The sequence below is a fragment of the Pinus tabuliformis genome, chromosome J (assembly GCF_031772625.1).
Source record: "Pinus tabuliformis cultivar Carrire ecotype Pingquan chromosome J, CPIR1, whole genome shotgun sequence".
In the NCBI taxonomy this organism is placed as follows: domain Eukaryota; kingdom Viridiplantae; phylum Streptophyta; class Pinopsida; order Pinales; family Pinaceae; genus Pinus; species Pinus tabuliformis.
The window spans coordinates 427366017-427387509 of NC_142295.1; the positions used below are offsets into that span (position 1 = coordinate 427366017).

Below are 21493 nucleotides of genomic sequence, written 5' to 3' on the forward strand. Positions count from 1 at the left end.
AAGTAACTAAAAAAGAATATTGAATTACTTTACAATGATTCACTTTTACAATACAAGTGAAATACAGTTTACAATGAAGTTATGAAATAGTTCGAAGTTTGCATGATTTTTTTTCAAAAAGCAACTTAAAAAAAAACATGACTTCAGCTCACGATCTTTTACTAAATAAAGTAATTTTCAACCAAGTGAGCTAGTGCAAAACGCATAACAATACAAATGAAGGAGGTGGTTGTTGTTGTTATTGTTGCAAAGTGTATGTTTTCTCAAATAAATCGTGCTTTCACATGCTCATCCAAAAACAAACTATAGTTTTGAATTTTTTTTTTCTAAAACTCAACAATGATGGGGTTAAATCTCAATTAGGTTACCCCAAAATTGCAACTTTTCTCTTTGTTTCTGGTTTTCCAAGATGGTGCACGGTGTATGACAAAGGGCATAAGTAGTAAAGAAAACACTTTCTACTCTACTTATTATTTTCCAAGATCACACAGAGCAAACGAAAAAGAGCATATGTAGATCAGAAAGGGGAACAATTCAGGAATAAAAAAGGAAAATTGAAATATAAGCTCCATAAAAATAAAATTAAATTAAAATTAAAAAGGGTGTATTCGAACCGTATATTTTTTGGATCTAACGAAAAAAGTTGTATCTCAAGCAAGCGTACACCTTTGTGGATGAAACTAAAGGTATTTTTAACTAAAAGCAACACTCTAGAAAAATGAAACAATTTACTCAAGCCAGAATTGTACAGAAATAAAAGATATTAGAAATTCAACAACATGAGCTCAAGATGTTAATCAACAATAGAAGTAGTTCTTCAAATGGGCTCTGATATCATAATCAAGAAAATGAGGTTTTCCATATAAGGTGACCACCTTAAGGAACCACTCATACAAAAAATTAAATATCATAAACCTGTATTTTTACATGGTTAAAACGGAGTTGATCTTAACTAAATACCAAGTGTCTAAATATTCTAAAAGTTCCATGTTTTGAGTACATGGGCTCTGATATCATAATCAAGAAAATGAGGTTTTCCATATAAGGTGAACACCTTAAGTAACCACTCATACAAAAAATTAAATATCATAAAACCTGTATTTTTACATGGTTAAAACCGAGTTGATATTAACTAAATACCAAGTGTCTAAATATTCTAAAAGTTCCATGTTTTGAGTACATGGCCCAGTGTGCTCCAGATGTCAAGCAAACACATACTTCAAGGTCATCCCAATGAATCACATTCATATTTCAAGAAAACAACATATTGCAAGGTTAGTACGACTAATCTGAATGAATTATATATGTTAGATAATAGCAAAATTACTTGACTCCAACGATTGAAACTCTAGAAAATCAATTTTAGATTACATGCATATTTACCCATGAGTTGTAGATCTTGTGTAAACTTGTCAACAAAATATAAACTATAGATTTGGGTGCATAATGGTATAAAAGGATCCATGGCACAATATGAACAAATTCAACAATTTTTAGAAGCCCTATGATATACCAAATCACAAGCATTTGAATTTGAAATGTAACGAATTATTGAACCATGAATATAATTTCCTTTCTTTGGTTAAAAACATTGTATACTTATAACTATAGTGTTGTAGCATGTAAAGAGGATATGTAGCACTAAGTTTACAGGTTGTTGATACTTGATCTAGACTTTAATAAAATATATATTTTGACTCGAGTTTTGGTATGTATTTAATTTCTTGAGTGTCATAGTTGAATTTCAACAACATATTCTCAAAGAGGCAAGCCCCCTGTTCTAGTATATTGTAATCCTATTTATCTATTTTCTTATTACTATTTAATGAGTGATATACAACTTTAATATTTACCCTCTATCAATGTATACTATGCAAAGTTCAAGTGCATGTCATAACTTACAAGTCAAACATTCATCCATTGAGTTATATATTGAACCAACAAAAAAATTGTTATAAGAAGGCTTAAATATTGAATTTAAGCATATAACTGCAATCTATTGATATATTACTTTTGGTTCAAGTAGATTTTATGACTAGTATAACTTTGTTTTTATTCAACAAAACAAAATAGTGTAGATGTTTGAATTATAAATAATATAAGTTTACATTATTTTTATATTTAATACCAAATCTACACTACAAGTTGCCTAATTCTACATATATTGTGCATTAGCATTTCACAAGTACCACGAACCCTAGGATGATGACTGAATGAAACAAAATTTAATCCATTACCTTCAATATAAAGGTGGTATATAAATTGATTAACACATATCTTAGCAACCAAAATTGTTGATGATATTACTATGTTGTACCAACTTTCCAACATTAGATCATCATATCTTCCCTTAGTTTTGTTACTCATAACAATGACATTGCAACTAGTAACTGAATTTCCTCTTATTTCTTGCATAGTTGATGTTTGTTCCAACTATGTTATCAACAAACAACATCAATATATTTTTGAAAAGCATGCATCTTGGCATATATTAGTTATACTGCATCTTGTTCATAATGATTTGTGTGGTCCACTTCATTTTCATCGTTCTCTAGATTCAAGTATTTCTTAACATTGATTGACGCACTTGAGTTTATTTCTTAAAACTTAAGAGTGATGTTTTTACATGTTTTGGGCCTACAAGGTTCTTGTAGAAATACAATTTTATCATCAACTTCAAATTTAAGAATAGATAACGTTGGAAAATATGTTAACAGCAAATTTACAACTTAAAGCACTATATAGGGCATTTAAATCCAACATATTGTTCCATATCACAACAAATGGTTTTACTAAGAGAAAGAATTACACATTAAAAGCAATGGCATTGTATAATCCAATCAAAGGGATTAAGTCCTCATTTTTTTAGGGAAGCCATTGATTTTTCCAATTACATATCTACAGGCATTTCCATGAAGATTTTAAAGGATGTAACACCATAAGAAGCATGGAGTCACATTAAACCATATGCAAGACACTTTCATTTGTTTGGTAGTGGAGCATGGGCACACATTCTTTTTTTTTTTCGTACAAAAGGTACATGTATCTTCATTATATAAATTAGGAAAATACATTTTGTATATGCACCATAAAAGAAGCATTCATTCCATTGAGGCTTTAAGCCCCTCAATCAATATTCATAATATTACCAACAAAACCTTAAAAAAAACCATGATACTATACACTGTATCTAGTTCCCATACCACAGGTACTAACCAGCGCCGCATACAAAAATGGATAATAGGTATCCACTGACAAAATGGAGATATAGAAACCATATCTGTTAACAACAAGGCTGCTAGAGAAGCGTATAGGATAATAAAATATATATAGAAAAAAAAGGAGCTAAGATAAAGGCCCCACAACATATGGCCACATTTAATAGTACAACTGCTACCAATTGATGAACTTTGTCACCGTCCAAAGACCCTGATCCATGGGAATGCCTTCTTTAGAAAGGTGATCAACAGTCAAGTTTCGGTCCTTGTAAACATGAGCGCAAGTGGAGGAGGAAAAGAGAGAAACGATACAAAGAGTGTTTGCAACAATATCAGCAAGAACTAAATTTTTGCATATACTTTTCTTGTTTAACCAATTCACCACAAGCATAGAATCCCCAAAACACTGCAAATGAGAAACCCCTTGATCAATAGAAAAAGAAACCATAGCTCGGCAAGCATTGGTATTGGCCCAGTTGTTTGAGCCCCAAACCATACACATCTGAACATGATAGAAATGTTGAGCATTTATGAATAATACAAAACCCCCACCACAGAGTGGGTCCTCTCCTTGAGATGCCCCATCGAAAAACCCCCAAGGACAAGTTTGATTTGGTTTAGCAACGACCACATTTTGAAAAAGAAACGCAACCACATTTTTTGCAAAATGGTTCATAATTGCCAGCTCCTCAGAAGCAACCCGTGCCGAAGGGGTAAAAATCCCTTTGAAGATAGAATTATTTCGGGCAATCCATACACCCCAACAAAGAATAACAAGCAGTGTGTGAAAACCTTTTGGATGACGAGCCTCCACCCATATTCTCCGGGCCTCTAAAAAGACAAGTGCATCCCAATTAATAGATTGCAGAAAAGAAATCATGCCAGCGTCCCAGACTCTCCGAGTAAAGGAATAATGAATAAAAAGGTGATCATTGGTTTCTATCTCAAGCATACACAGAGAGCACCTCTCGGGCCCAATATTGAAACATCGTTGCAAAAACTCCCATGTTGGTACTTTCCCCTCCATAATAGACCATAACAGTAAATTTGATTTTGTCGGGCATCTAGATTTCCATAGAATACCCCACCACCATTCCAAGTTTTGAGGCTGAGAGATCGTGCTCAGGCAAAGATATCCAAATTTTAAGGTATAACTTCCATGTGGAGCAAAAGACCACGTTAACTCATCCTCACGCCCATAGAGCCGAACATGTGTGGCAAATAATGCCCCAATATACCGATGCCATTCATCCTAAAGGAAGAGTGGAAAGAAGAGATCCCAAGATTCTTTCCATCCTTGATGCCAAATGTTGGACCTTTACGAAGCAGCAACTTGAGCCAATCAAGTTATACCCATCACCTGGAGGTATGTATTAAGAAGGAGAGATAGAACATGTTCCTAGTTGCACCCCAACCATGGGTCAAAACCAATGTGAAAATGCATCCCATCCCCTATGTGCCAAACCAGACCAGATACCACCATATCAAAAGAGTGAAGAATTGCCCACCAAATAACTGAAATGTTATGACACGACTTATCCGAAAGACGAATCCAATCCTCTATGGATAGAGGTTCAATATATTTACAAATAACCACTTGAGTCCATAGATTCTGAGATGATATTAATCGCCAGGCACTTTTTTCCACGAGGGCCTTTGAAAAATGAAAAATGTTCTTTAGTCCCCAACACCCAAGAAGCTTTGGGGTTGTTAATATGTGCCAACTAACCCATGGTAATACATATTGTTCCTTTGTTCCAACCCATAAGAAACGAAAACATAGACGTTGTATCTTGTCCAGCGTACCATGAGGAATCCACACCAAAGGCATTTAGTAAACTAGAATAGCCTCCAACACCGACTTAATTAAAACCATGCGCCTATCTCTAGAGAGCCACTGAAAGCTCCAAACCTTTAACCTCTTTTCCAACTTGTCCAGAAGCCAATGCCAGTCCTCTTTTAAATATCTATTTGGTTTTAATAGATACCCCAAGTATTTGAGACCAATGTCCAATGGGGAAATCGCATATGGGAAAACCCCACGTCTATGATCAATTTCAGGTTACCCCAAATTATGAACATCCATAGTATATTTTTGGAAATTTACCACCATACTCGTCATGGTGCCAAAAAGCACCAAAAGCTCCATCAATTTATAAATGTCCCCCCCCCATCCATTACAATAAATTAAAATGTTGTCCACAAATAGTAGATGAGAAATGCCCAAAACCTGGGAGATCTCAAGTCTAACAACATCTTTGATCAGTAAGCTTAGGCTCTTAGTGACAAGTATGAACAGAAGTGGGGATAAGGGACAACCTTGACGCAAACCCCACTGAGCATGAAAAAAAGGTGAGGCCGCACCATTTATCATAACATAGAGAGACTGGGGTTATACATCCCATGATCCAATTAATAAAGTGGAAATCAAAGCCCACCTGAGTAAGTAGCAAACAAATAAAGGACCAGTCCACTCTGTCATAAGCCTTTGAAAGATCAATTTTGAAAATCGCCCCCTTAAGATTCAAAAGTTTTATACCGTGAAGGCCCTCTTGAGCAATGCCAATGGCCTTATGAATTTTTCGACCTTCCAAGAAACCAAATTCCTCTTGAGATATCACCCTGGATAATATGGGCTTTAGTCTACCCACCACCACCTTCGAGATCACTTTATATACACAGTTGCACAAAGATATTGGATGAAAGTCCTCAAAATAAGAAGGTTGATCCACTTTTGGAATTAGCGCAAGGAAGGTAGATTTAAATGATGGTAAGATCAATCCTTCCCACCTCGCTTCATTGACCACCTTACGCAGATTCGGGCCCATAAAATCATAAAAAGACAAGGAAAATTCCACAACCCACCCATTAGGGCCTGTGTTTTTATCTCTTTGAAAACTTGTGGGAATAGGTTTTTATTTTGGTTCAGTGACCTCTGCCATCAAAACCTCATTTTCTTCCTCCCATACATAACGAGGAAAGAGTTGAGCCACCCTGACTATCTCCACAATATTAATCTCGAGAGCCTTCTTAAAGATGCTCTGAAAATGTTGAACACCTAAAGCAGTCAAACCTTCAAAAGACAAAACCACCCTGCCTCCATCCCCTTGCATCTCCCAAATAGTATTATGTTTCCTTCTACCTTTTGCATATGCATGAAAAAAGATTGCATTTTCATCCCTGTTGTCCAACCAAATGGCCCTACTTTTGAGTCTCCCTCACTCCTCCTGAAAACCTAGTAACTCCTTACGTCTAGTGATGAGGGATTGAAAATGATCCTGACGATCCTGTGTGTGAAACCCTTCCTACCCCAAATCGGAAAAGTCTTCAATTTCCTTCTCAAACCCCACTAAACCCTCAGCAAACTTGAGACCATTGATCCCAGCCCATTCCATAATAAGTCTCTTTAAAAGTGTTAGATTTTGTGCAAAGTGACGTGCAACAAAGATTCCCAAATTTCTCCCATAAGGTTGCTAATTTTGTCTCATCAAATCATAAAAAGAAGTACTACTAACTAGTGAGCATTCATCTTGAAAGGACTGGCAAGTTTTATGCCTGCCCCTTTGATCTCTAGAAAGATCGGACAATCATCTGATAAGGGCCCCAAGCCAATCCATTGACGAATGAGGGGGAAAACATGAATGGTAAGGTCATGTAACAGGAAACAATCAATATGTTTCGCAACATAGTTCATACCCACCCTCTGATTGGACCAAGTAGGCTTCAATTTGACAGGGACCAAATCCAGTAGGTCTGATGAAAGCAGTTTGTGCGAGAAGTAATCTGAAAGACCATCCTTCCTTGCATGGGTACCCCAAGCTTCTGAGTCGTCAATTGAGAAATTTAAATCACCTACCGATAGAAGATGTTCTAAATGAACAGGGGAGCCCCCAAAAAGCGAGTCCCAAAAAGGGATTTGATTCTCATTTAGCCCATATATATTAACAAAGGTAAAGGAATTGTTTAATTCCGTAGAAAACCCCTCCATCCCCAAACCCAAATGAAAACTCCACACATTTTGGGAGCAAATTTTTCGACCATCCCACCCCAAGGCGAGACCCCCTGAATGCCCACGAGCATCACAAGCAATAAAATGCCAAAAGGGAAGCATGGTTTCTAAAGTGAACCACATCCGATTCGGGGCCTAAGGTCTCTTGAAGATATAAGACATTCGGATGTTCAATCATAAATAAACGTTTTAAAGCTAGTTTTTTTGGGAAAACTGGCTAAATAATAATAATAATACTTACTATTTATTAATATTATTCTTATTTTTATTAATTATTATTATCAATTATTTTAGATTATTAAAAATTTAATTACAAGAAATTATTATTATAAATTAAATTATTTTAATTATTATAAACTAAAATTAATATTTATTATGAGAAAATTATCAATTATTAAGAGAAAAATATATTCTAAAATATTTCACCTTTACTATTTAGTAATAGGATTAATTTATCATCATTAATTAATATTGTATGATTAAAATTAAAATAAACCTAATTTAATAAAAACTTAAATATTTGGATAATATTTATCATTAAACAGCCGACCTTCATTTTCCTTAAATGAAAACAGCCTACCTCATAACTATTTATATCTCGCAATTGAGCTCTTCTACTATCAACACTCAATAATAGTCCTGATGATGGATCCCTGTTGGGATTTGAAACGTTGACGAAAAATGGTTTTTACTGTGGGTTCTCCAGTGACTAAGTTAGAATATATTAACCACAGAAGTCTTAAATCCAAAACTGGCTAAACCTTAACAATTTAAGGATAAAATTTTCATTACGTAACCACCAAGAGGGATTTCACTGCTCTAAGTGCCCCATCTAATGACAATTGATGCCTCGACGCTACTTTAAAACAAGCCTTCTCCTTAGCCCATGAAAAATGGGATTTCCTCCTTCCTCCCTTCCCACAAGACGTTGGAATGGGCACAAAACCTAGCCCACCCGGAGATAAACCCTCCCATGCAACCACTAGTCTTGAACGCGAATTATGGATAACCCCCTGAAAAGACCGAAGTACAAGCATATGAATAACCCAGAGATCTTAAAGGGATGGAACAAGGTGCACACATAATTTGAGTCTTAGAGGCATCGATAGGAAGTGAACCTGATGGCATACTCATACAAGAAAGTGAATCAGAACTCATATGATCAATATAGTTACTTTGTATCAAATGATTACAAGAAAGGGAATCTCAGTTACCATTTCCCAAAGATAGCAAGAGCGAATGAGCCTCTGAAACATCCACCACATGAGGAGGGGGGAGCCATAACAGGGCTAGTGCTAGACACCAACACAAAATAAGGAATGGTCGAAACATTAGACACCACATCCTACACCCATTTGCTATCCCTCTGAGGCTCATTCAGAACCATATAAGCCCCTGCCAAACCCATACGGTTTTTCTTTGATGTGTGATCCTCAAGGGAAGTGCCCCTGAAATAGAGGTTGCACGAATCCACCGTATGACCGACCCTGTGACAACGCCAACACCGAAAAAACAATCTCTCATATTCTAGATCCTGAAGACGACGCACACCCTTCCTAGTGTCCATAGTAGCATGAAGACATTTTTGAAGGTCCATACACACCAAAACCGAAGCGACCAACTTATCTCAAGTCATCAAAAACAAGTAATCAGTATCTAAAAACGCCCCAAAGAATTCCCCAAATTAGTGAAACTCTGAGAATTCCACATGTTGACAAAAGACCAGGAAAGTGAACCCACACAAGGACCTCATTTGATCGCTCCTTTTGAGCATCAAATAAGGGAGTCCAGAACTTAAAAATCATGCCAACATGTAAACCTCTGGAACCATCAACACCACAAGCTTTATAACCCTGTAACACCAATCATTAATAGTAGCCAGTATAAATTTCGTACCACGAGCACGCCCCATCAACGAGAACTCAGCTATCTTTGTTGCATCAGTTATCTCCACCTCGTCACCCATGCATAGATTGTATGGCACTGGATGAATATCCCCATTCATAGGCCGCACCTTCTTCTTGAAAGAATTTTGAGTGCCCACACCTCCATCCACCTGAGGGTCAATTCCAACGGTGCCAAAATCATTAACATTCGGCCCAGGAAAATAGGAGGGATAACAGCTAGTGTCGATTGATTTACCGACATCTATGGCAGAACTCCACCTGTAGGATCCCCATCCTAAGCAACAATAGGTGCAGACATCCCCTGAAGACCCCCACCTCCAGCTTCTTGAGACAAAGAGAAAGTAGAGGATCCCACACTTGACCCTGAAAGGGTAAAAATACCTCCAAAAAGACCCCGTAAGAAAGGACACAAATCCAGAAAACCCTCACTAGAGATAGCCTGAGAAAAATCGTTCGTGAATGCGAAAAGTGGAAATAACTGTTTAGAAAATCTAGGGCATGAAGATTAGCTGATTTCTCTCGTAATGATAACTGCTTGTGAATGCTTTTTACTTCTTTAGATTAGGATCTTCTCTTAAGTTAGATTATTAAAATATGCTTCTTCATCAAACAGCGACCAAAGCATAAAAAATAAAGAGACAAAAGACACAAAATATAGGGGATCAGCCAGGGCCAAAACCTGTCCAACTTGAGAGGAAAACCCAAACGAATTCTTCTTCTCACAAAGATTTCAATTGACGAATATCAAGACCATGACCATGGCCCTTGAACCATTAACCTCTCCAAGACCAAGTCACAAGACCTATTTTAATCTCTTCTTTCTTGAGTCAACGATGGTTAAGCTGCTTGCTTGTCCTTCCTTCTCGGCTTATTGGATCAGACCTACAACCCTCGGCCTCTTCAAAAACCCTAGTTGCAGCACCTGTGATGGATGTTGACTAACTTTTGCACCTTGTTACCACTTTGCTTGGATGGAGAGACTTTCTTCTACACTTCAGCTTGATGAATGCAATGTCTTCTCCTTTTATTCGGCTTCTAGAGTGACCTTACTAGCCTCAACCCTTCTTTGCAATGGACAGTACTAGATTCTCGCATGTGTAGAGGTGTTAGCACAAAACAGATCTGAAATAACCTTGGCCATTGTCCTCCTTCCATCGCTTGGCTATAGGCTTCTTTCCTTGTGAACTTTGCACTTCATTCTTGTCTTTTATGCTTGACCGAAAATCTATCTTCAATTAGAGGCCGAGTTGCCCTATATATAGTGATTTTCCCATCAAATAAGTTGACTTCTCCTAGTGACAAGGCTGACATGCCTTTCTAGAGATATCTTTAGGCCGACTTGAAGGAGGTGCTTGAGCTTGGTCTTGGAGGGTCTTTTAATGACTCATATACATATGTAACATGCCCAATAAGGGTCTTCCATACATGACATAGACTCAATTGACTTTTATGACATGATGACTAATCCTAAAGGCTCACAATGGAGCCTTAACTAAAAATAAAATTCCTTGATCATGAAACCCATGATTCAAGCATTACAAAAATAATTTTATTTTTATTCTTTACATCAATTACATAAAATCATAATTACACGTCATTATGAAGATTGAACCTAGTTACACTTTTCAACAATAACCCCGGGCAAGAGTAATCGACACATGTCAATGGAGGACCACAAGGAGGGCACGAGGATACCACATGTCCCCCACCTGAAACCAGCAAAGATGGACCCCATGTTAACCCAAGGTCGGTGCTTGGGCACAAAACCAAAACCCCTCGTAAAGGTTGAGGAAAACAACAAAGACCCCAATGCCATTTGTGGAAAAAATGGATCCCCGCATGGGGCTCATCGAGAAATCAACCTCCCTCGGATATTCCATAAATTCCAATGCAAACCCGATCGCACCATGATAAAAATAAATTGATACTGACCCAGTTAGCACATCGGACAGGAGCATACAACCATGTCGAGAAACCGTCGATACAATAGGAACAATCCCAAAAATACCCCAACTCTCTGAAAGATAGGGAAAACGACGCCCCAAAAACAACAATTAAAAATTACCCCCGCGGCTCAATAAAGAGTCAAAAGCAACCAGAACTAGCAACACTCAAACGACCAGACCTTGTGGAAAACCCTAATCCATAAAAAACTCGGAACCTCCATCTCCGACCCTAGAGCTCCATCTCGGAACCCTAAACTCAATCAATTCCTATGTTTTTCATAGCCAAAAAGTCAAAGGCACACATTCTTAGTAAGAAAAAAAACATTTTGGGCTAAGAGGAAAGCATTATAGACTTAACATCGATAGTTTCATGATCTTTATTGAAAGAGCATGGAGGGTCATTTGATGATGATCAATTGTGGGAGATTTTCATGTAAAGGATTTTCTTTTTGCAATAATATATTTCCTCAAGTGGCCATGTTGGCTGGTTTTATGAATTATTTTTCTCTTTAGGGTTTTTAACCATGTAAATACTAGTGTACCAATCTTTTCTCTGTGTATGAGTGGTTGCCTTAAGGTGTTCGAACTGTGTATATATACCTTTATTTTCTATCAACTAGCTTAAATTTTCTTTTTCTTTTGGAATGTGCCAAGCATCTACAAATGATTGACTATATGACTGCACCCACTCCGTACTTTCTCTGGAGTCTGATTCCACACAATATTTGTAGGACTATCATTTATTGGGTAGATTACACAATTGTCTATATTTTCTGCCCAGAACTTACGCCTTATGTTTTTGTGCTTCAGCATATAATACCCCATATCTTATATTATTCTACTCGTTCTTTTTGCTCTACCTTTCCACTGAGTATGAGCAATTGTAAATTGTCTACATATACCATGTTGTTTGAAATAAATTTCAAATTAATTGGATTTATAGTCACTTCCACTCTCTAGTCTCAAAGTCTTTCACTGCTAGCTGCTTTGTTTCTCTGCGTGAGCCTCAAAATACTTAAAAGCATAATATTCCTTTCATAAATATCAAGCCCGTACCATTTCATCTCTTTGAACATCTTTCTATAAGAGAAGCTTGCATGTAAACAACTTATGTAATGTAATCTATCATATGAAGTTTTTTTATGACAAGGAACTGCAAAAGATTTTTTGGTTATTACTAAGTTCTTATCGTCATGTTTAAACTTTTAATTGTAATACTGATTTTATCTCACTCAATTCACTAAGAAGTTTGGATAATAAATAAGGAAATGGCATTGAACTTTTAAGATTCAATTACCTGTCTGATCAATGATTAACATTTTGAAATTTTCACATAGAAATCCAGATCACCCACCTCTAGTACTTGTTGATAATTTCATTTATATAAATCAATTAAAGTTGAAGGAAATTAATGACTCATACGAAACTAAAAGAGAACATGAAAAGTGCTTCACTAATTATAAAAAAAAATCCAGAAAATATACAAGCAAAGCATATCATGATAAGTTCAAGAACATGCATTTCTATGTATGGAACTTCTTTCTAGCTGAAATATAACGAAAACAAATCTGGCTGTACCTATGTAGTAAACATTTCATCATTTAGAAGGTGGAGTTGTCCAATTCATTGTACATGAATTGGATTTTCCAAAAATTGCATAGCGATTGTTTGCAACATTGTCATATACTATATCTCGTAGAAACCTGCAAATGCCCCATGTCATGTTAGAATATGTTAGTAAAAGATGCCTTTTAAGTGTGCAAATTATGAACTTTAAATTAGCTACTAATTAATATTTGCAAAAGAAGTCATAGAAATAAAAGCCAAACTTACAAAGGAGCAAGATGCAAAAACGCTGAGACTTGAGGAAAAGGTAAATCTAGGTAGCTCAAAATGCGCAGGACTGCTTCTGACTTGATAAATGATCTGCATGTAAGAACAATTTTAATATATTTGTCTATCAATCTTCAGCATACTAGCACAAAGTGCCTCTTTTAGAGTAACAATGAAAAATGTTGTTTACCAAAATGAAACTTGTAAATGGCCCACAAAAGTAAGCACTTGGAAAAAATCCCATTAGTACCAACAAGAACAAGAAAGAATCAAAGTTGATTATCAGGAGCAAGTCTAGGAAGGATGTAGGCCAGAACTACATATGAAGGCAAGGAGGGCTTCTGACATTCAAATTTGTGCTATTTCAAGGTTTATTTTTTGTAGTTAAGAGTGTTATTTTTCTTACTGGTCTGCATTTTTTTGCAGTCAATTTCTCATTTTTGAATTAGAAATACCTTGAAAATTAACTCCTACAGTCATCACCCAAGAGGTTTTTCTAGACACTGGTCTATTAACCTGGGTTGAAGGTCAATTAGTGTAGGGAATCCTCCCTTGGCTTTGTAGGAGTTGGCCTAAAGAGTGGGGACTCGTGTCGAGGTGAAAGTGGGCACTTGTCCTACATGATACCACTTTAGCATCTCGTGAGGACCTTAATGGGACCACTGTTTTGGGCGGTAACAATTCCCTAGCAAAAGCATTGAGTAGATTCATCAAATCATAGTTGATTTTGTTGCTGAAGGTTTTCCATTGAATATTCCCTTCTTGTAGACCTTGATATTCATTGTTGATCTTAATTGGTTGAGGGATTACTCTTCCTCTTGGTCCTAATCTCAAACCCCATTCCTTGAAGGAAAAAAGCCAACTCTTTGGAGGGTTTCTTCTTGACCTCATTTCCATTTGATTCACCTTGACTCCATTGCCCATGGGGGATTTGGCACTGATCGCTACTTTCTTCCATCATTTACTTCGAAATCATAAACTTTATTTTACTAAAGCTACCTTCAACTTCACCTTGTGACTCATTATGTATTCTAGTAATCCTACTAGGGAATCAGGATAACCCCAATTGAACCAGAGGAGAGCTGGCCTAAAATGAAGAGGATAAGCTGCTAAGGTGACAATTATGACCATCCTAAGAGTCTTCCTTGAGTTGTACCTTATGGATTAGAGATTTTATCATTAAGTACAATTTGAGCGGCAATAGTTTCAACCTTTTTCTGATTGTTGGCCAAAAGGAGAGTTCTTATATGGAATAAGTTGCAAAGAAGAGGCTTTGAAGGTTTGTCCCTTTCTGTCACCTACAAACAAGAATCAGAAACAACAGAATATATTTCTGTTCAATGCGACCTGACCAACAACTTATGGGATAAAGGTGCATAACTCTTCAAATAAATGGATAGAAAATGACATGATATCCTATGAATTATAAGAGAATGGTGATCTTCCCCTTTGGATAACCAGATCCTAAACACAATTTACTAGTTGTGGCTGAGATTTCCCCTATGGACAGCTTGGAAAGAAAGGAACATAAGTATATTCAAAGGGAAACACAAAGAAATGGGAGAGTTATGAGCAAAGGTTATACAAAACATGAAAGAAACTATCACTACCAAATCTTGGCTCCCTGATACTATCAGATGCATTGAAAAGCAACCAAAAATCCTTGCCTTATGGGGAATCAACTCTGGATTGCTATCAGGGAAAGCCAAAGCGAACCCACTTTTAAGTGACTCCTGAAAGTTCTAGACTCTCCCTCCCAGAGATATCATCAAAGTCAATTTTGATGGGCCTTCAAAAGGAAATCCGGGATTGGTAGGTTTTCCAGGAGTCTTAAAAACTCTTCTGCCCATATCATAAGGGTGTACACAGGCTCCATAGGAATAAATGCAAATAACTCTGTGGAAGTAGCAGCACTACAGAAAGGCCTTATTCTAGTGATCAAGGAGGGATACAACAAGCTTTGTGTTGAAGGTGACTATCTTATCCTGATAAATTCCCTCAAACATTTGACAAATGGGATTCCAGTATACAAACTATCTCAAAACTGGAGGCTATCCTAAGGCCTAGAGAGGGTTTCCACTTCCATCACATAGATCTCAATCATAATTACTCATCATAGGAAATAAAAGGCCAACAATATGGCAGATAGATTGGCCAATGAAGGAGCAGAAATGTTTGCTTAAGACCTAGACTCTTGTTGGGATAACTTGGCATCAATATCCCGTAAGGAAGAGTGCTCCACCATCCATAACAATGATAGAAATTTCTTGGATTGGGTGAAAGGAATGCATCATAAGGACAGGCAGGAGGTCCATACCTTCAGCACCCATGTGTCCATATGCATGTCAAGTGGTAGGTTGTGTGAGGTCGTGGGGAAGGACCTCACCCATTGATTCCCCTCCACAACTTATGATGTTGTAGACAGCCACATCAAAGTAGGTTGCTAGAGCTTGTTTTGGATAGGAAATGAAGTGTTCCTGCCAATACAAAATCAAATAGAAAGCAACATCTTTGCATGGCTCAAAGAGGGATAGCACTTCCACAAAGCGAATTCTGGAGACAAGGCAAGATAATAACTTGGTTTGGATGCAGCAATAACAGCTCCAACAGTTCATTCCAAAGCAATTGGAATCCAGAGCACATGTTCTGTGCAGTAAATTTGAGAAACGTTTCCTAGAGATTGATTCCATCAGTGTTCTGGTTAAGAAAGGATAGGAAAGTCTCTCAGAGTGAGATAGAGACTAGGGTAGTTAGGAGAGGAAGACCCTGTGACTGCAACCAATAGACTCAAGGCTCAGCCAAGAAGATGACCAGGGTTGAGAAGGCCAAAAATGCAGCCCTAAAATACCATTAGAGGATTCCTCCAAAAATCAAAGAAGAAATGAAAAAAAGTAAGGAAAAGTGTATGTAGCAGAAAGTACTTTTGGAAACTATGAAGATGCAGCATAAAGAGTCCATGGAAAAAATGGAAGTCATGGAAAATAAATATGAAGTTTTGGTCAAACAGCTATGGGAATCGGTCCACAGGGTCAGTTCTTCTTTTTCACTTCAGAAGTATCATATTTATTTTTTGTATAAAACTTCAAGAAGGCCATAATAGCCAGATCTAAGGTCATGAAAAGTAATGTTTATTTTGATGAAAAGAATAGTCAAAATCATCAGCTGATGCCTCAGTAGGACTGAGAAGAATGTATGTCATTTTGTATACTATCAAAATATAACTAGTTTTACAGAATAAAGAACTCTCCAAGAGGAGATACATTACAGCATGAAACGAAAAAAGAAACATTAAGAAGCAATCAACTTCTGCATGTATTGCTACGTTGTGGGTTCATGAATCAAAGTTTGGCCTCAAAGAAATGAATTGGTCAAACTCGTCAAAAAATTGAATGGTAAAAGCGTATCGCAGTACGTAACAGTTCAAATTTAATTTCACCTGTCCTTTTCAACAAGAACTACACTAGAAATATCATCAGGGGATCTTCCAGATCGTATAAGCAGCTTCCTGCCAGCTTCACTCTGTAGTGCTTCGAACCTGATGTTCCTGTTATATAATCAAAATGAGGTTGGTTAGCAAGGATATAGTTGTTAATATTTTAATACTGGAGTAAAAATTTATTTTCAAGTCCAAGTCAGATCAATTTATGATGGAACCGCAGAAAATGAATTTAAAGAAAGAGCTATTCATATCTGGGAAATCACCTTGACATAAGTATGTATGCATCCGAATATACCCTTCCATGGCCCAGGTCCCATATGAAGTCATGCATGCATTCTATAACTTGATAGTTTACAAAGACTTTGTGTGTATAGTTCATGGATAGTAGAACTTCTCTCTCAGGTTGTTATTGAAAAAAACAAAAAACAAATAATAGATGATCAATGACAAATGGCAAGCGAATCTAGCTACCTTACAAGAAATGGATATTTTCCATGAAAATAGAGCCATACTTGAGAAAATACAGTGAAAATAGAAAACAAAGTTACAACAGTAAAAGTGATGTGCAAAATGACCATGTAAATTGCAACACAAACAAGGAACATTGGAATGTTCCAAACTTAAACAAACAGTGATATATAAAGCAAAAATGATTCTCAACACAGAAAATTTTAACAAACAACACATGCTCATAAAAACTCCAGAAGTAGAACCAGCTGAGCCATTTTATTAATCAATGGCGTAGTACAATAGTATGGATGAATGCACATAGGCTTGCCTCAATGGCAAGCATAACAGAATCCGAGTGATGAGACAATGATATCAAGTACTGGAAAATGTATGCTCCTCTAATGGTCTGTGCTGCCCAAAAAATTATATTGCTGGTTGGAAAGGAACTGCAAGAAACTCCACTTCTGCTACTCAGAAAATGCTACAAATTCAGCCCCAAGCTCCTTGACCAAAATCCACAAAAAACCAAGAATGGTTTAGCCCGATTTCGACCTCCCAAAATCAACCCCCAAAGGCACTGTCCAATCCCCAACAATTATGCACTATCTGCTGCAAAGATACCGCTGGAAACCCCACTTCCGGTGCTCAAAAACTTCTGAAACTTTATATCTAGGATCCTTGTCAAAAACCCAGCAAAACCCATAAATGGTTTGTCTAGATTTTGACCTCCAAAATTCAACCTCTTCTATGGCCCACGCCCTCCAAACAGCGCCAGAAATATGGCCTACAAGGAATGACCACAAAGTCCTCCTCCAAGCTCTAAAATGGAAGAAAACACCACTCCAAATATCTCCTCTAACCTCCATGGCAAAGCTCAACCTCAAGGACTGATACTCTACCCACCAAATGAACTCCCACACACTGCCTTTGCGCTAACCCTGGTAGTGCGAAAGTCACACTGCCAAGCCAGAAGCTCAATCAGCTCCCAAACTCTCCTAGATGCTGAAAATCCTCCCTAGCTTTCTCTCCGGAGAAACTCACATCAAATCTCCACAGCTAAGCACCACCAATGAACGCGGCCTCCTCCGCATTGTGTTCCCCAGTAATACGCACAACCTGGAAGGCAATGCTACTGCAGGGAATCACAATCTGATCCTCCTTATGAGGAAATGAAGAAAACCTTCCTAGGGTGGCACTGAAGTCCCCCGAAGAAAGGGTGAGCTCTTCGCCTGAAGAAGTCATGCTAATCAGCCAGTGACTCGACTAAGCAGCTCGAGCAACCAAAGAGAAATTGATGTACTCCAATAAGATGAATGAAATGAGGAGAGCTACCTTCCCTATATAGATTTAGTGGAGCACTTTTTCCCTCCATTTTCCCTCCTTCGTGGGTCCGTCACTAAGCCATTGATTTTCCCTCTCATGCAATTCGAAGTATTGGCTTAGGAAGGGCTTATTTTCCTTGTGTGAACAAAACCAAAATAACTTACTTCTAACTCCTAAGTCTCCTAATAAAATCGAATGGGCCCCATCTCGTCCAAATTTTGACCCCAAAATGTAGAAATAAATCATGTTCCAAAATAATTTAGGAAGGGACATTACAGTCCTCCCCGCCAAAAATTGCTTGTCCTTGAGCAAAGCCTGAACAAGTGTCCTCTCTGACCGTTGATCAACACTGTAACCACCAATAATACCAGGGTCCCAAATGTACCATTGAGTCATCCCCAATCTCAGCACTGTCCCGACATGAAGGAATCCCTCGATACCAGGGTCCCAAGCCATCCTAATCAATGTGAAGCACACCTTGCTCCACTCGCTATCCAACCAGATACAGGTACCAGAAGCCCTTTGCATACTAGCAATAAGTAGAGCATCATGATAATGTAGGACTCTACCCAACTCCCCATGAAATTTCCCTACTGAGTAGTCCATCTCATGCACTACAAGAGTAAACTCCTGAAGATGCAATCCAATCCTGGTGAAATTGAACCCTCGTCTACCCAGGCCTCCCCTCACCCTGCCACACTGGGAAGTTCCCCACACCATCAATGAATCACTAAAACCAAATGGAAGATCTGGATGACCCTCCCCTGTAGAAACCAGCTCACCTCTACGAGTAGTTGAACTACTTAGCCCTATTATGCCAGTATCCCCTGCCCATCACAGAAGGAACCTATCCTGTTGGCATCGTGACACTTTAGTCATGAATGACTACCTAGCATGCTCATACCAGAACCTCCTCTCCCATAACTCTCGGCCATAATCTATGCGATGATCGAGGCTAGGCCAATCTTGCCAAAGTGACTCAATGGTGCCAGTGCCTATCACTACATGGCTAACCCAAATCCTGAGAAACAATCTGCCTTGTCCTATAGTGAGGACTTTAGTGATCACCCATGTGTCAGCCTATGAATGAATCAATCCGCTTGTTATCTCGATCATGCTCACTGAGGAGTGGAGTATCCCACCAATCCACTGGATACTTGGATTCCATAACCATACTGGAGGTCCACAACCCCCAATCCTCTTTGTCTGTCGCTATGATATGCTACTAGCTATTGGGACCCTTCAGTGCCCCATATCTACCTCCTGTAGGTATCCAATAGGTAGGCACCGAGCATCAAGAACCTGTGACGCAAATATCCAGCTACTCTGTGCCTGCCAAATCACACAGCGAGATCTACTATCCCAACTCTCGAAGATGTGCTCAGGTACTACCAGAAGCCTAGTCATCATCCTACCAACAAGGACTACCGTCCTCCACACCTCATGCTCCCCTAATGCCTCAAGTTGTCCAACTGAAAAAGCACCATGTAACTCCCTCTCGGTCACCTCCCCAAGTGTGGCCTAGGGGTGGAACATATGCTACCTCGACAATCAACCATGCCATCCCTGAGTCTATAACTGTCAACTCATGCTCCTACCAAGTGTCTCAACTGGAGAGTCTCCTCTCGGCCCATGACATGTGGTGTCTCATCCAAGTGCCTAGTGTGAGTCCCCCATGCCCTGCTGCCTGAATGGAGAGTCTCAAAGTGCAACAACCAATCTCTTTGCGACTATAACCAACATTGGAGGATGATGGGTGGGTATGTCCTAAAGGGTATGATCAAGAGTCTGTCGGAATGCTCAAGAGTAATCCTACGGACAACCCTCTCTCCGCCTCGAATCTGCTGATAACTCCCTCAAGGCTCTGCCTCCACTAAACATGGTGCCCCCAAATGCTCGACAATGTCCTCATCAATCCTAGGTGAGTTGCGTCCAATGGTACACCTATTGTCCCTGTCCATAAGTATCCCTAGAGGAAACGCTCCAAGAGCTCGTTGCGCCGCATCATGTGTCACTGCATACCACCAAATACCACCGCACTCCTCGACATGCCACTGTATGCCGCAACCTATCCCTGTACACCACTAGATACCCCTAGCTATGTCTATACCATCTTATGCCATCCTGTGTCCTGCCTGTGTCGCTGCACCTATCACTCCATGCACATCCTCAATGCGATGCAAGTCACTCCTCCTACCCCACAGTGTAAACCAGCATGTTGTGGCAGTGTTACTTGGGAGCGGGAGCGAAAGCGAGGAGCGAGAGCGAAAACGGGTGCAGGAGTGACATTTTCAAAAGCTTCCGGTTTGGGAGCGAATCCCAAAGCGATTATATATATATATATATATATATATATACATTTTGATACATATATGTCAACAAAAACATGTAGAATGACGAATTAGATATAAAAAACATAGATTGATCATTGAACCATATAACATCAATCATCTAGATGTTATAATATTCATCAACCACGTCCACAAGTTAGTAACATACAATATATTGAGTCTCGTGAATCATGATTCATCAATCTTAAAGTTTCAACTTCAAGCTTTCAAAATTGAAAATTCAATATTTAACATTTATCATCATTGATCACCAAAGTTGTACTTGTAAGCTAAGTTTAACCATTACAAGAAATAATATCTAACATGAAATGAAATGTTATAAAGTTAATTATGAAATGAAATGAACCAACTTTCATGAAGCATCATATTCGTAATTTAGAATCATTACCAATGAGTTATAATTGCCAACTTCAAACTTAAATTGTCATATATTGTTTACAAAAATATCATAATAAATATGAAAGAGTCAAGACTCAACAGTTATGAAAACTAATAGAAACTAGAAAAGACAAGTAAACTGTAAATCTATTATCTACTACTTCATGTGGCCCTTGCCACGAGAAGTGTCTGATGTATGAGAAAGTCGTAGTGGTCTTCTAGGAGTCTTCTCCCACACAGACCGACGACCAGAACCAGAAGGCACATGCCCTCCACGTGAGGGTGTAGATGGAGGCAGCGACAGCAAAGGAACAAGACTCGGAACTCAAGCACTGCTACTGGATGGTGGAGGTGGCATGGTCATTGCTTCATCTTCCTCTCTCATAAGTTCTGCTTCCAGTTCTTCAAGATGTATAGTGCCATCCTCCAAATTATCATCCTCTGGGTGGTTGTCCCAAATTTTATATGTTGGATCCTCATAAGCCCGATCACAATAATGACTCAACAACCTCAAGTTGTAGTGCACATAAACCAAGCTTTCTGCCCGATTTTCATTGAGTCTGTTTCTTTTCACATTATGTATGAAGCTGTAGGTGCTCCAACACCTCTCTGCAAAAGAAGTATTTACAACCTGTGAGA

At 38.3% G+C, this 21493-nt stretch overlaps 1 protein-coding gene across 1 annotated transcript in view; it reads right to left on the reverse strand.

Annotated features, from left to right (window-relative positions):
• Positions 1 to 881: 881 nt before the first annotated feature.
• LOC149227647 (Putative thiol-disulfide oxidoreductase DCC) overlaps positions 882 to 21493 on the reverse strand; it is a 175949-nt gene continuing 155337 nt past the window's right edge. The window contains exons 3-6 of the mRNA XM_089375543.1: positions 16350 to 16457; positions 12914 to 13006; positions 12659 to 12783; positions 882 to 1217 (exon numbers count right to left, since the gene is read on the reverse strand). Of these exons, the coding sequence (XP_089231669.1) occupies positions 12678 to 12783; positions 12914 to 13006; positions 16350 to 16457 (307 nt within the window). The 3' untranslated portion in view covers positions 882 to 1217; positions 12659 to 12677. The remainder of the gene's footprint in view (positions 1218 to 12658; positions 12784 to 12913; positions 13007 to 16349; positions 16458 to 21493) is intronic.